Raw genomic sequence first — 14690 nt, 5'->3', positions numbered from 1 at the left:
AGTGTCATTTCCATTGACAAAAACATATCCTTTAATTACTTCAAACCATTTGATAGTACTAGTGACTCTTTTTCCTGGTCTTCAGTAGCTGTGGCTATTGTGGGAGCTGCAGCACCTGCAGAGGCAATTGCTAGGTTGAGTCTCACTTGGGTTTATTTTCCTGGACACTTGCTACAGGAGCCAGGCTGGAAGCAGGGCACTTGGCCTGAAAAATGTTGCTTTTTCTGGGGTTCTTTGGAATTTCCTGGCTTTGCACATGATGTTTCCTGCCTGTCTCTCAGGGTTCTTTGTTATCTTGACCGGGGTGGCTTGCCTGGATGTTAGTTAAAATCACTTTTAGCTCTGGTTCTCTCTCTTTGTCACTGAGGTAAGCCTTATTTATGTATTACTTAGGTTAATGGGCTTTCTGCTTTTTTTTCATAAATTTCTTTTGTGCCTACTCTGTGAAGCTACTGATAATAATAATTAGTGCTACTAATGATTCACATTTATAGACTGCATAATAACTTACAAATAGATTTTGTCATAACAATCCTGTAAAGTAGGTGTTATTACTCCCATTTTTTACCATTTTTCAGAATTTTAATTTTAATTTTTGTTATTCTGAACTTGACAAGTATCAACAAACATGAACACTTATTATCTCTATTTTACAGATGGGGAAACTAAGGCTAAGAGAGGTTAAGTGATATTCCCATGGCCATTTCATCTAGTAAGTGTTGGACCAAGGATTTGAACCCAGATTTCTAGCACTCTTCCATACTATACTATGTTACCTCTGTAATAGGAATAAACTCAAAACATCTTAATACTCTTCCCATTTTATTTTCTTCGTCATGCCTCAGTGAATGAAAAGCATTTTGTTCCTACATTTCACAGATGCAAGGAAGGGGGAAAATGTCTTGCTTGTACTGCTGATTTTAGCAGCAAAGCAATGTGTTGAATGTAGGTTTTCAGTGTTTCAGATTAGTGCCCTTTCTGCTATGCTTTGTTGCCTCCTTATACTCAATAGGAAAGGCAGGATGTGTTAGTACTCTTCATCTGTTGCTCTCTTTAAAAAACGTAGAAAGACTTTGGATATTATTAATAACATATTGAATGAGACTTGCTTTGATGCTCGTGATACATAGCCAGTCAGCCTTCTTCCAGAGGAACCATTTTTTCAAGGCATCTGTTATTTTTGAAACTGGCCCCATTAACTGTTGAAGTTGATCTGATTTGATTGATTAAATGGTCAGGATTATCAAATTGACCATATTTTGATCAAGAAGGAAGCATAGAATAATGATAGAAATGAAATAAAAGCAGGCCAGATTAATTCTTTATCATTTATTCTCATTTTGCCCCAATGGTATAATGGTGTCCAGTTCATAGCATTTCCTGCCACATCTCACCTGTGATGATCCTCCTGACAAGCAGCATTAGGGACTGAAAAAGCTGTAGATATGCCAATTAATATGACTTTTTTCAACTAAATTTCTATTTTCAATGATCTGTATCCTCACTATGGTATAAATAAAGAAGACCACGTTAGGAACTAAAGACATAATAAAGTTCCATCACAAAATATGGCTAGTATAGCCCTATCTGAGGAGCATGATCATCTACCCAACTTTGCTAAGTTTAGAAAACTAATGTTAAAGCCACTGGTGCTCACCAGCTTTCTGTAAGAATCATTTTAGTGATGGTACTGATGACTGAAATGAAGTCAGAGATACTCAAGATATCTCTGAAATAATTGAAGAAACCAAAAGTTAGGATACATTCTAGGGAGAGTGTGATGGTGAAGGCAATTTTCAGTTGCTTTAATACCAGTTTGTAGGTGAAACAAGCAGAGTAGCACTATTAAAAGAATCAAGCCAATATGGAGCAAATATCAGGTAGTTAGGATTGCTAATCTCCCATTTCCACAGTAGTGAGACACCTTGTCACTTTATCATCAGCACCACAGCATTCAAGGTGAACATGGCCATGATAATGTACTTGAAGGCCAGAAACACTGTGAAGTGCCAGGCACTATACTGTAAAGTTTGGGGCCATATAGCATGTGAGTATTGTTGCACTGATAGCAAAGTTTCAATACATGCCCTCTTCTTCTCCAGGTGGTACTCCTCCATCATCTTGTCCTCTTGCTCCTGGAAGGTGATAATTATGAGGGCCACAAAAATCTTGATAAAAAAGAGGAAGACCAACAAGGCAGACCACATAAAAGATAGCCATTTCTACACAGTTGCTGTAGCTCAGGCCCTGGTCTTCCTCAGCCACAATCCACAGAATTCTCACTTGTGGCCAGTCTTCTGTGGCCACAGTGATAAAAGTCTACTGGATCCAGCTGATGTTATCAAAGTGGAAATTATGGTGTTTCCATTCTCTCTTCCATTTATTTTCTCATGATCGGCATAGTTGATTACACATTCCTTTCCATGTCTATGAAGCTTTCTATAAAATAAAACAATTTCCTCTTGAAAAATTGGAATGTGATGATAGCAAAGATGAAAATCAAGAGCTTGTTAGCAAGTTTTGTATTTTTGTTACTTTTGATTTGTATTTTTGTTACTTTTGTTACTTTCATGTGGTCGTTGATAGTTTGCAATTCTTTTAAAAACTTTGTTCATATCTTTTGACCACTTATCTATTAAGCAGTGGCTGTTGATTATGTATTTGTGTTAATTACCTATAAATATAGATAGAATTGCTGGCTACCTACTCCAGTGCTGTGTGTACTTTCTTCCATGTGCCCAATTGAAGATGCCCTCTCCAAAGTTACCACTAATTTTTTTTTACTTAAAAAAAAATTCTCAACCTAGGCACTGAAAAAGAGTATTTCCATGCACATAACAGAACAAAAGGGATTTTAAATCTGTTTCATTCCACTTACTTAAAATATATACACATAAAATAATGTTTATACATTACTTTCAAAACTGTCCTGCTTATTTTTTCTTCCTTATTAATTTGCTTCTTTTCTGTTTATTTAAAAAATTTTTCAGTGGTCTTCTAAAAGCATTTTTCAAAAGTATATTTGAGCAAAGCTAATTCACATAGTAGCTATGCCCAAAAATATTTGTCTCCTTCTATACTGTGTGACCATCATGTCATTGTCAGGAGGGGGGTAAGTAGTTGTTGGTTATTACATTCATCAGTTCTTAGTTGTCTTTCTTTACAGTGTTTGGATCTTTGTATAAATTGTTCTCCTGGTTCTACTTACTTCACTCTGCATCAGTTTTTACTACCTAGGATTCTCTGAAATCATCTCTTTCATCATTTCTTTACATTGCAATAATATTCCATTATATCATATGCCACAATGGTCTAAGAAGCAATACAAAGCATTTCTTTAGATTCTAGTTCTTTGCTTTTCTTTGTTTCTCCTCTTTTCTATCCCCTCCTTTAGAATCAGTAAGTTTGTTTTTCCCTAGTATTATTCTGTTTACCCCTGTATTATTCTGTTTATCCCTCATGCTCATTTCTCTGTTGTTTTTTGTATTTCTACACCAAACTATGCATGTGTTCAACCTTCCTTTGTTTAAGAGTGAAGTTTATTTGATGTCCACTCTCTGATTTTTTCTTCTGTGTCTCCACTCTTCTCATGTGCCCTAGTCATAAGAAATAGCATGTTCCACCCCCTTCTTCTTCCTCGTGTATGCATTTATCTCCTTCAGTACCCTTTGAAGGTATTAAGGTTCTGGCACTTGTTTCTTCTTTTCTTAATATAATTTTAGTTCTACATCATCATTTATCCCATTCCAATTACTGAAATTTATTTATTTCAGACAACCTCTGGAAAAGATATGTTAACATAGAGAAGATACAAACACACATACAGAGATACATATATGCATATGCACATATGTATGTATATTTATATTTTTACAGACAAACTCCTTGGACACATTTATACATAATGTATGTATCTACATGTATATAGAAGATATAGATAGATAGATATAGATCTCTCTTCTGTTTTACAGGCAAAATTTTTGGAAAAGCCAGTTACACTGGTTGCTTCTACTTCCTTACATCTCACTATTTGCCAATATAAATTGGCAGATTTCTCTGTGACAAATAGAGAAGTACCACCATCCTTCAAGTCACCCAGTCATGATCTTGGAATCATCTTCAACTCTTCCCTTTACCCTACTTTTCCCACTCCTTTCCAATAAGTTGCCATATCTTGTCATTTATATTTCCATGCTATTTCTCACATCTGTTGCCTTCTTTTTAATCACATGGCCACCATCCTAGTATTTTCATTACCTCTTACCTGGATTATTACAAACAGCCTCTTCATTCATTTACATGCTTCTAGTCTCTCCCTTCTCCGTTGTCCAAAGTAATCTTCCAAAATATTCTGAATATATCAATCCCCTATTCAGGAAACTTCATTGGCTATTGCCTCTAGGATGAAAAAACAAACTCTTGCTTGGTGTTTGAAGCCCTTCAAAATTTTGTTCTACTTTGCCATTTTAAGCTCCTACTCCATTAATCCCTTTCATATACTCTATAAGCCAGTCAGACTGGGAGGGATACCTCAGAGGCCACTTGAACTAAGCTCTCCTGGAGGTCCCAGGATCGCAGATTTAGAGCTGACACAACCGTAGGTGCCATCTTGTCCATTTGATAGGTGAGGAAATTGAGACTTGGGGAGGTTACGTGATTTGCCCCAGGTCACACAGATACTGACTAAGGTTGGTCCTAAGAATGTGGCACAATGGAAAGAGTACTGGCTGTGGAGTCCAAGGCCTCTGTTAAAATCCTGACTCTTACTTCTTATCTATATAATCTTGGGCAAATCATTTAACCTCTCAGGATCTTAGTTTCCTCATGTTGAATCTCAGGAGGTTGGCCTGGATGCCCTCTTAGTTCTAAATCTGTGTATGATCCAGTGATTTATTTTTTTTTCAATTTTTTAAAAATTTTATTAATTTGTTTTGATTTATCAACAATCACTTCCATATGCTTTTCAGTTGAAAATTTTTCTTCCCCTTCCTCCCTGCCACCCTCCCCAAGACAGCGCACAATCTGATACAGGCTTTACATTTACATACCCATTAAACATATTTTCACATTAGTGAAGTTGTAAGTAAAAATTAAAACCAATAGGAGGAACCATCAGAAAGATGAAACAAAACTCAACAGGAGGTAAAAATAAGTGATAGCGATTCAACTTCCATAGTTCTTTCTTTGGATGTGGACAGCATTTTCCATCCCGAGGCCTCTGGAGATGTCTTAGATCCTTGTAATGCTGAGAAGGGTTCAGTTTAACAATATTAGTCATTGCATAACGTGGCTGTTATTGTGTACAAAGTCCTCTTGGTTCTGCTCACTTCACTCAGCATCAGACCATATAAGTCTTTCCAGGTTTTTCTGAAGTCAGCCTGTTCATCATTTCTTATAGCACAATAGTATTCCATTACATTCATATACCACAACTTGCTCAGCCATTCCCCAATTGATGGGCATCCTCTCAATTTCCAATTCTTTGCCACCACAAAAAGAGCTGCTATGAATATTTTTGTACATGTGGGTCCTTTTCCCATTTGTTTGATCTCTTTGGGATATAGCCCTAGAAGTGCTATTGCTGGATCAAAGGGTATGCACATTTTTGTAGCCCTTTGGGCATAGTTCCAAATTGTTCTCCAAAATGGTTGGATCATTTCACAACTCCACCAACAATGTATTAGTGTTCCAATTTTCCCACATCTTCTCCAACATTTATGATTTTCCTGTTTTGTCATGTTGGCCAATCTGATAGGTGTGATGTGGTACCTCAGAGTTGTTTTGATTTGCATTTCTCTAATCAATAACGATTTAGAGCATTTTTTCATATGACTATAGATGGCTTTAATTTCTTCATCTGAGAACTGTCTGTTCATATCCTTTGACCATTTATCAATTGGGGAATGGCTTGTGTTCTTATAAATTTGTCTTAATTCTCTATATATTTTAGAAATGAGGCCTTTATCAGAGAGACTGGTTGTAAAAATTCTTTCCCAATTTTCTACCTTCCTTCTAATCTTAGTTGCATTGGCTTTGTTTGTGCAAAAACTTTTCAATTTAATGTAATCAAAATTATCCATTTTGCTTTTCATAATGTTCTCTATCTCCTGTTTGGTCATGAATTCTTCTGTTCTCCATAGATCTGATAGGTAAACTATTCCTTGTTCTCCCAGTTTACTTATGGTATCAGCCTTTATATCTAAGTCATGAACCCATTTTGACTTTATTTTGGTATATGGTGTGAGATTTGGGTCTATGCCTAGTTTCTGCCATACTCTTTTCCAGTTTTCCCAGCAGTTTTTTTCAAAGAGTGGGTTCTTATCCCAGAAGCTGGGGTCTTTGGGTTTATCAAATAATAGATTACTATAGTCATTGACTACTGTGTCTTGCATATTTAACCTATTCCACTGATCCACCTCCCTATTTCTTAGCCAGTACCAAGCAGTTTTGATGATTGCTGCTTTATAATACAATTTAAGATCTGGAATTGCTAGGCCACCTTCCCCTGCATTTCTTTTCATTAGTTCCTTTGATATTCTGGACCTTTTGTTTTTCCAAATGAATCTTGTTATTATTTTTTCTAACTCTATAAAATAATTTTTGGTAGTTTGATTGGTATGGCACTGAATAAGTAAATTAGCTTAGGTAGGATTGTCATTTTTATTATATTAGCTCGGCCTACCCATGAGCAACTGATGTTTTTCCAATTATTTAGATCTGATTTTATTTGTGTGAAAAGTGTTTTGTAATTGTGTTCATAGAGTTCCTGGGTTTGTTTCAGGTAGACTCCTAAATATTTTATAATGTCTACAGTAAGTTTAAATGGGATTTCTCTTTCTATCTCTTGCTGTTGGGCTTTGTTGGTAATATATAGAAATGCTGATGATTTATGTGGGTTTATTTTATAGCCTGCAACTTTGCTAAAGTTGTTTATTATTTCAAGTAGTTTTTTACTTGATTCTCTAGGATTCTCTAAGTATATCATCATGTCATCTGCAAAGAGTGATAGCTTTGTTTCTTCTTTGCCTATTCTAATGCCTTCAATTTCTTTTTCTTCTCTTATTGCTAAAGCTAAGGTTTCCAGTACAATATTGAATAACAGTGGTGATAATGGACATCCTTGTTTCACCCCTGATCTTATTGGAAATGCTTCTAGCCTGTCCCCATTACATATAATGCTTGCTGAAGGTTTTAGATAATGCTATTTATTATTTTAAGGAAGACTCCATTTATACCTATGCTTTCTAGTGTTTTTAATAGGAATGGGTGTTGTATTTTATCAAAAGCTTTTTCTGCATCTATTGAGATGATCATGTGGTTTCTGTTGGTTTTGGTGTTGATATGCTCAATGATGCTGATAGTTTTCCTAATATTGAACCAACCCTGCATTCCTGGTATAAATCCTACCTGGTCATAGTGTATTATTCTTGTGATAAGTTGCTGCAATCTACTTGCTAGTATTTTGTTTAAAATTTTTGCATCTATATTCATTAGAGAAATTGGTCTATAATTTTCTTTCTCTATTTTGACTCTTCCTGGTTTAGGTATCAACACCATATTTGTATCATAAAAAGAATTTGGTAAGACTCTTCTTCACCTATTTTCCCAAATAGTCTATATAGTATTGGAATTAATTGTTCTTTAAATGTTTGATAGAATTCGCATGTAAATCCATCTGGCCCTGGAGATTTTTTCCTAGGGAGTTCATCAATGGCTTGTTCAATTTCTTTTTCTGAGATGGGGTTATTTAAGTATTTTACTTCCTCTTTGTTAATCTGGGCAATTTATATTTTTGTAAATATGTATCCATTTCACTAAGATTGTCAAATTTGTTGGCATATAGTTGGGCAAAATAATTCCTAATTATTGTTTTAATTTCCTCTTCCTTGGTGGTAGCTTCACCCTTTTCATTCTTGATACTAGTAATTTGGTTTTCTTCTTTCTTTTTTTAATTAAATTAACCAAAGGTTTATCTATTTTATTGGTTTTTTCATAAAACCAGCTCTTAGTTTTATTTATTAGTTCAATAGTTTTCTTAATTTCAATTTTATTAATTTTTCCTTTGGTTTTCAATATTTCTAATTTGTGTTTAATTGAGGATTTTTAATTTGTTCTTTTTTCTAGTTTTTTTAGTTGTATGCCCAATTCATTAATCTCCTCTTTTTTATTTTATTTATGTAAGCATTTAGAGATATAAAACTTCCCCTAAGAACTGCTTTCACTGCATCCCATAGGTTTTGGTATGTTGTCTCATTATTGTCATTCTCTTGAATGAAATTATTGATTGTTTCTATGATTTGTTGTTTGACCCAATCATTTTTTAGGATTAGATTATTTAGTTTCCAATTATTTTTTAGTCTATCTTTCCATGGCCCTTTATTACATATAATTTTTATTGCATCATGATCTGAAAAGGATGCATTTAATATTTCTGCATTTCTGCATTGGATTGTGAGGTTTTTATGCCCTAGTACATGGTCAATTTTTGTGTATGTGCCATGTACTGCCAGAAAAAAGTATATTCCTTTCTATCCCCATTCAGTTTTCTCCAGAGGTCTATCATACCTAACTTTTCTAATGTTCTATTCACCTCCTTAACTTCTTTCTTGTTTATTTTGTGGTTAGACTTATCTAGTGCTGAGAGGGGGTTCAGGTCCCCCACTAGTATAGTTTTGCTGTCTATTTCTTCCTGTAACTCCCTGAACTTCTCCTGTAAGAATTTGGATGCTATACCATTTGGTGCATATATGTTTAGTAATGATATTACTTCATTGTCTATGGTGCCTTTTAGCAGGATGTAGTTTCCTTCCTTATCTCTTTTGATTAGATCTATTTTTGCTTTTGCTTTGTCTGAGATCAGGAACTACCTGCTTTTTTCACTTCAGCTGACGCATAATATATTCTGCTCCAGCCTTTTACCCATACCCTGTGTGTGTCACTCTTTTTCAGATGTGTTTCCTGTGAACAACATATTGTAGGATTATGATTTTTAATCCATTCTGCAGTCCGTTTCCATTTTATGGGAGAGTTCATCCCATTCACATTCACAGTTATGATTACTATCTGTGTCTTTTTCTCCATCCTTTTCCCCCTATTTATGCTTTTCTTTCTCCTTTTTCCTTTCCCCTTCACTAGTGTTTTGCTTTTGACCACCGCCTCCTTCAGTCCCTTCCCCCTTTTATTATCCCTTTCCCTTTTCTTCCCCTTTAGTCTTACTGCTTCTTCCCTCCCTTCTTCCCCCCTCCCTTTTCTTTCCCCTTTTCCCTCCTACTGCCTATAGGGCAAGTTAGATTTCTATACCTAACTGATTATATTATGCCCTTCTTGAGCCAAATCTGATGAGAGTAAGGTTCAAACAATGCCCCCCCCCTTCTTTCCCTCTGCTGTAATAGGATTTTGTGTCTTTTCCTGTAATGTAATTTACCCTTGTCTGCCTCCTCCTTTCTCAGTACATTTTCTAAGATCAGATTGATCCACTTATTTGGATCCATTTAACCCACTTGATTAGATTTTTTTTTATCATTACATCAAAGTCAACTAATATCCACCCTCTTTATGTATACTCCTTTAACAAGGTGTAATAACAATACAGTTCTCAAGGGTTGCAAGTCTCATATTCCCTTGTAGGGGTTTAAACAGCCCCCCCCATTAACAACATATTGTATCCTTCTGTCCCATTTACCTTTTTAAGTCCTTCTTGAGTCCTGTACTTGAAGATCAAATTTTTTGTTGAGCTCTGGTCTTTTTATCAGGAAAGTTTGGAAGTCTCCTATTTGTTGAATATCCACCTCCTCCCTTGAAAAATGATGCTCATTTTTGCTGGGTAATTGATCCTTGGCTGCATTCCAAGCTCCTTTGCCTTAGGAATATCATGTTCCATGCCCTGCGTCTTTTAATGTAGAAGCTGCAAGGTCCTGTGTAATCCTGACTGTGGTTCCATGATATTTAAATTGTTTCTTTCTGGCTGCTTGCAGCACCTTCTCTTTCATCTGGTAATTTTGGAATTTTGCTATTATATTCTTGTGTTGTCAATTTGGGATCTCTTTCAGGTGGTGATCGGTGGATTCTTTCTATGGTTATTTTCCCTTCTGGTTCTAGGACTTCTGGGCAGTTTTCCTTTATGATTTCCTGAAAGATACTGTCCAGGCTCTTTTTTTCATCATGATTTTCAGGTAGTCCAATAATTTTTAAATTGTCTCTCCTGAGTCGATTTTCCAGGTGGTTGTTTTACTGATGAGGTATTTTACATTTTCATCTATTTTTTCATTTTTTTGTTTCTGTTTGACTGATTCTTGCTCTCTCATAGAGACATTAGTTTCCATTTGTCCAATTCTAGTTTTTAACAGATTGTTTTCTTCTGTTAGTTTTTGTACTTCCTTCTTCAACTGGCCAATTGTGTTTTTAGGGACTTGTTTCTTCAGTACTCTTCTGTTAGTTTTTGTCCTTCCTTCTTCAATTGGCCAATTGTGTTTTTTAGGGACTTGTTTTCTTCAGTGTATTTTTTTTCCAATTGGCCAATTGTATTTTTGAAGGACTCTTCTACCTCTCTCATTTGACTATTAAAATCCTTCTTGAGCTCATCTAAGAAGGCTTTTTGGGCTTCAGACCAGTTCATATTCCCTTTTGTTGTTGCAGATGTGGGTTTGTTGACAATGTTGTCCTCTTCAGAATTTCTGTCTTGATCTTCACTCTTCTCATAATATGAATCTATGGTATGTTTCTTTTTACTCATGGTGTTTCTTTATTCCCTGGCCTTTAAAGAGATTGAGCTCTCCTGCTGGGGAACAGAGGGTACTGACCCAAGCTTCTTGTGTTGGGAGCCTAGGTCTTGGTCACTGGCTTTGCGTGCTGGGGCCTCTTGTTCTGGGAATTGGAGGCTGTAGGTTTCTGGCAGCTTACCTTGTGTTGGGCTGGAATCAGCAAGGCTGGAACTTTCAGGCAATTCTAGGTTGCCTGCTTTTCCTTTCCTTTAGCTTTCTTCAGCTCCTTTTAGAGGGGTACTGCAGGGTGTTTATCTTCCTGGGGCCCCTGCAGTGTTGTCTCCCTGTTTCTGCTAATGCACTGGGAGATTCCTTTGCAGTGGAGTGCCGAGGCTCCTGGTGGTTTTCTGAGCTGGTTTCCACCGGTTCCCCCCACCCTCACTGAGGCACTCGGAGGTCCAGGTGTTGGTGTTTGCCTGCTCTACCACCTGGGCTTCAGAATTTCTTCACATTTGGAGGCTGCAGGGCTCCACAGCTCACCTGGTGTTGGGTTGGAATCAGCAAGGCCGGGCTTTAGGAAGTCTTTAGGTTGTTTTCTTCACCTCCTTTCAGATGAATGCTGTAGGGTACTTGTCGGCCTGGGGCCCCTTGTAGTTCTGCCTCCCTTATTTTTTCTGAGGCACTGGGAGACCCATTTGCTGGGCTGCTGCACTGCTGCTCTCCGTCTTTCTTCTAGTCAGGTGTTTCAGGGTTTTTTTTTCTGGGGCGATATTTTCTGGGTTTTCAGAGGTTTATAGGGGAGAGTCAGAGCGACTACCTTTTCATTCCGCCATCTTGGCTCCCGGAAGCAGATGTCCGATCCAGTGATTTAAACTCAGGCTTTCTGACTCAAAATCCAGTGTTCTTTTCACTGAACTACATTGCTTCTGGACCTGACAAGTCCAAAATGGTTCATCCAGCCTTTGTTTGAAAACCTCTGCTGGGGGGAGTACCTATTACATACTGAAGCAGCTCATGGCACTTATGGATGGCTCTTTTAGGAAGTTTTTTTTACATCCAGCCTAAATTTACCATTTCTACCTATTACTTTGAGTTTTGCACTTTAAAGCTGTCTATGATAAAGACAGTAACGAACAAATGCTAGTGTTAAAAACATAGCTACTATTTCATTTTGGGAAAATTTTTGTTTATTCTATAATCCTTAGTTTTAAGAATATATTATTAGTGGAAATTTTAGTCTTTTTAATAATTTGTAGTATATTGCATTTTTAACTTTGTTTAATAGAATAGACAACTTTGACTTATTCATTTGTTCTCTGTTATTATAATATTGTGAGTCATCAGACACTAGTCTCCAGAAAATTAGAAATTAGTACTACACAGATGCAATGGAGAGGCACATGATAGATATGAATGAGCTGCAACAATGAAAAAATAAGTTTTTGATCCTCCTAGTGGGTAGTAGTATAGTCTGTGTTCTCTAGAGATATCCTTGTGATGTTGTGAAAAAAATGAAGGAGTTCATTTGGTCAGCTCTTTGAGAGAAAGTGTGGGAAAACATAGACAAGTTTCCCATAGGAGAATCAGGCATGAACAGCTTGTGATCTGTACCATTGAAGGAAACCTCAAAAAACTAATGAAATCATTAATCCATTTAAGTATATAGTAACAGGATATAGTAGGAAGAATTGTTTTCTTTAGGTTTTTTGTGGTATGATACAGATCTCTTTTCTAATGTTGAATTATGTTGTATTTAACCAAATAAGAAAATAAGTAACATACTTCTATATTTCCCATGTAGTGGTAATTCTAGTTCTTCAACAGAATATTGAAATTCTGTGATTGTTATTTTATCTGTTAAGAAGTGGCAGATCAAAAGGAGTTTTTGTTGAGTTTTTTGGTCTGATTGTTATGTAATATCAAATTACTAACAACTTATCTCTTTTCAGTGATAGTTATTTGAAAAGTAAACACTCTTCCGTCAGTTTGCCCAAGGTGATATGGTATATCCTTCTCCTTTTACAGATGCAAGTAGTAACAGAGTTTAAAACTGAGCGGGAGCCAAACTGTTCTGACCCTGATGCAGAAGGAGTAAGCCCTGCTCCTGTGGAGTCCCAGACACCAATGGATGCGGATAAGCAGGCCATTTATAGGTAGCTGCTTCAACTAAAATACAATGTATTCGGTCTTTTTGTTTAAATTATTTTTTATTTTAAATATGCTGGGGCAGGGGCAGGGGAGTGGGAATATATGGAGTAGAAAACATTCACCAGAATGAAGAAATTATGTAGATTGTTATGAAAGATAAAATGACCTTTTAGGTGAAAATTTTCAGATTTAGTATTTCTTATGTCTGCTAATTTTGAAATATATTAATTGTGATAAATTTCAAATTGATATGTGTGATAAATCTTTAGCTTGAAGTTAGTTAAAATATAATAACTATAATTTAACTTATAATGTTGGCTTTTTAAATTTCAGTGCTTCATATCATAAGATACCACATTTTAGAAATGAGATAAGTTTTAAATAAGCTTTTAAGCTCATGCTGCTTTTAATTTAGGAAGTCAAATTGTTTGGGGGAAGATTATTGGGGCCTGAATATGTTTATGTCCAAAAAAAGAACTACTATCCTTGGTAAAGTCTTTTAATTTCATCACATAGTTCTGCAGTTCTATTGAGCTCTAGATAGTTTTCCCCCAGGTCTTTTGAAAGACTGGTCGTTTCATTTAAACATGCCAACTTATAACTTGATTCATTTATGATCATCTAACTTGTTTTCAAGGTGAAGAAGTGGCTTTTTTCTAGGTCTTTTGGGTAAAAAGTGAGTTCATTAATTTGCTGCGATATAAACTTTTTCTCCACCTTCACAAAATTATAGTTAATGAGATAAAGCTAGAAAAATAATTAGCTATGAACTTTTAATAACTAATTGTTTTTGTTGTTTACTTGTTCATATCTGACTCTTTGTGACCCTGTTTGGGGTTTTCTTGGCAGAGAGACCATACCGTTTGCCATTTTCTTTTCCAGCTTATTTTATAGATGAGGAACTGAGGCAAACAGGGTTCAGGGACTTGCCCAGAGTCACATAGCTAGTAAGTGTCTGAGGCCAGATTTGAACTCAGAAAGATGACTTCCTGACTTTAAGCTCAATACTCTATCCACTGAGCCACCAGCTGCCCTTCTAATAACCAAAAGTGAGGGACAGCTAGGTGGCGCAGTGGATAGAGCACCGACTCTGAAGTCAGGAGGACCTGAGTTCAAATCCGACCTCAGACCAAACACTTGACACTTACTAGCTGTGTGACCCTGGGCAAGTCACTTAACCCGAATTGCCTAAAAAGGCAAAAAACAAATAAATAAATAATGATAATAACCAAGAGTGAGTGGTGAAGAGTGTCAGGAGGATTTCCAGCAAAGATAGTGATGTGATAGATTCGGTCTAGCTCCCCTGAGAAAGTCTCAGAAAAATTAAAAAAAAAAAGAGAAGCACCAAGTGAAACAAAGATTCAGTAAAACCAAAGAAAAACACCAGTAAGTTACTTCCTACATTCCAAGACTGCACAAGAAGATGGTCAGAAACATGAGGTCAGTCCACATGGGGCCCCACAAAGAGGACCTGAAGGCAACACTAGCTTTCACAGATCTTGTCTGAAACCAGAGGGGTCTGAGTCAAGGCCTTTTGGAGCCATAGCAAAAGATGTAGTCAACTCACCATAGATTATGCAAGGAGACTGATGGCTCATGTACCCAGTGTGCCTAGAGGCACTGCAGGAGGCCAGCGAGATCTCTGACTTTGGGTTGATACCTGTCAGGGTCAATCCAGGAACAAAGCAGTTCCCAGTAGGTTGATTACATATGGAAAAGGAGATGGAGCTAAGGCCATTGCCAGCATTGGGCTCAAGAAGAGAGAGGCAGAAGGCAAGACCTGCTTTACTCTCCTGGCCCAGCTCCTTGTCTAAAACTAAGGCTATAGAAGAAAGCAGGAAG

General features: G+C 36.5%; 1 protein-coding gene across 4 annotated transcripts in view; it reads left to right on the top strand.

Annotated features, from left to right (window-relative positions):
- The window catches only part of PKNOX1 (PBX/knotted 1 homeobox 1), a 166350-nt gene that overhangs the window by 87554 nt on the left and 64106 nt on the right, over positions 1-14690 (top strand). For all 4 annotated transcript variants that reach the window (XM_020973870.2, XM_020973868.2, XM_078146502.1 and 1 more), the window contains one exon: positions 12726-12853. In XM_020973870.2, coding sequence (XP_020829529.1) covers positions 12726-12853 — 128 coding nt within the window. The remainder of the gene's footprint in view (positions 1-12725; positions 12854-14690) is intronic.

This window comes from Phascolarctos cinereus, unplaced genomic scaffold (assembly GCF_003287225.1).
Source record: "Phascolarctos cinereus isolate Bilbo 61053 unplaced genomic scaffold, phaCin_HiC Scaffold_726;HRSCAF=1367, whole genome shotgun sequence".
Taxonomy (NCBI): domain Eukaryota; kingdom Metazoa; phylum Chordata; class Mammalia; order Diprotodontia; family Phascolarctidae; genus Phascolarctos; species Phascolarctos cinereus.
Note: the sequence above shows the minus strand (reverse complement) of the source record. Positions and strands in the feature narration are given on the sequence as shown.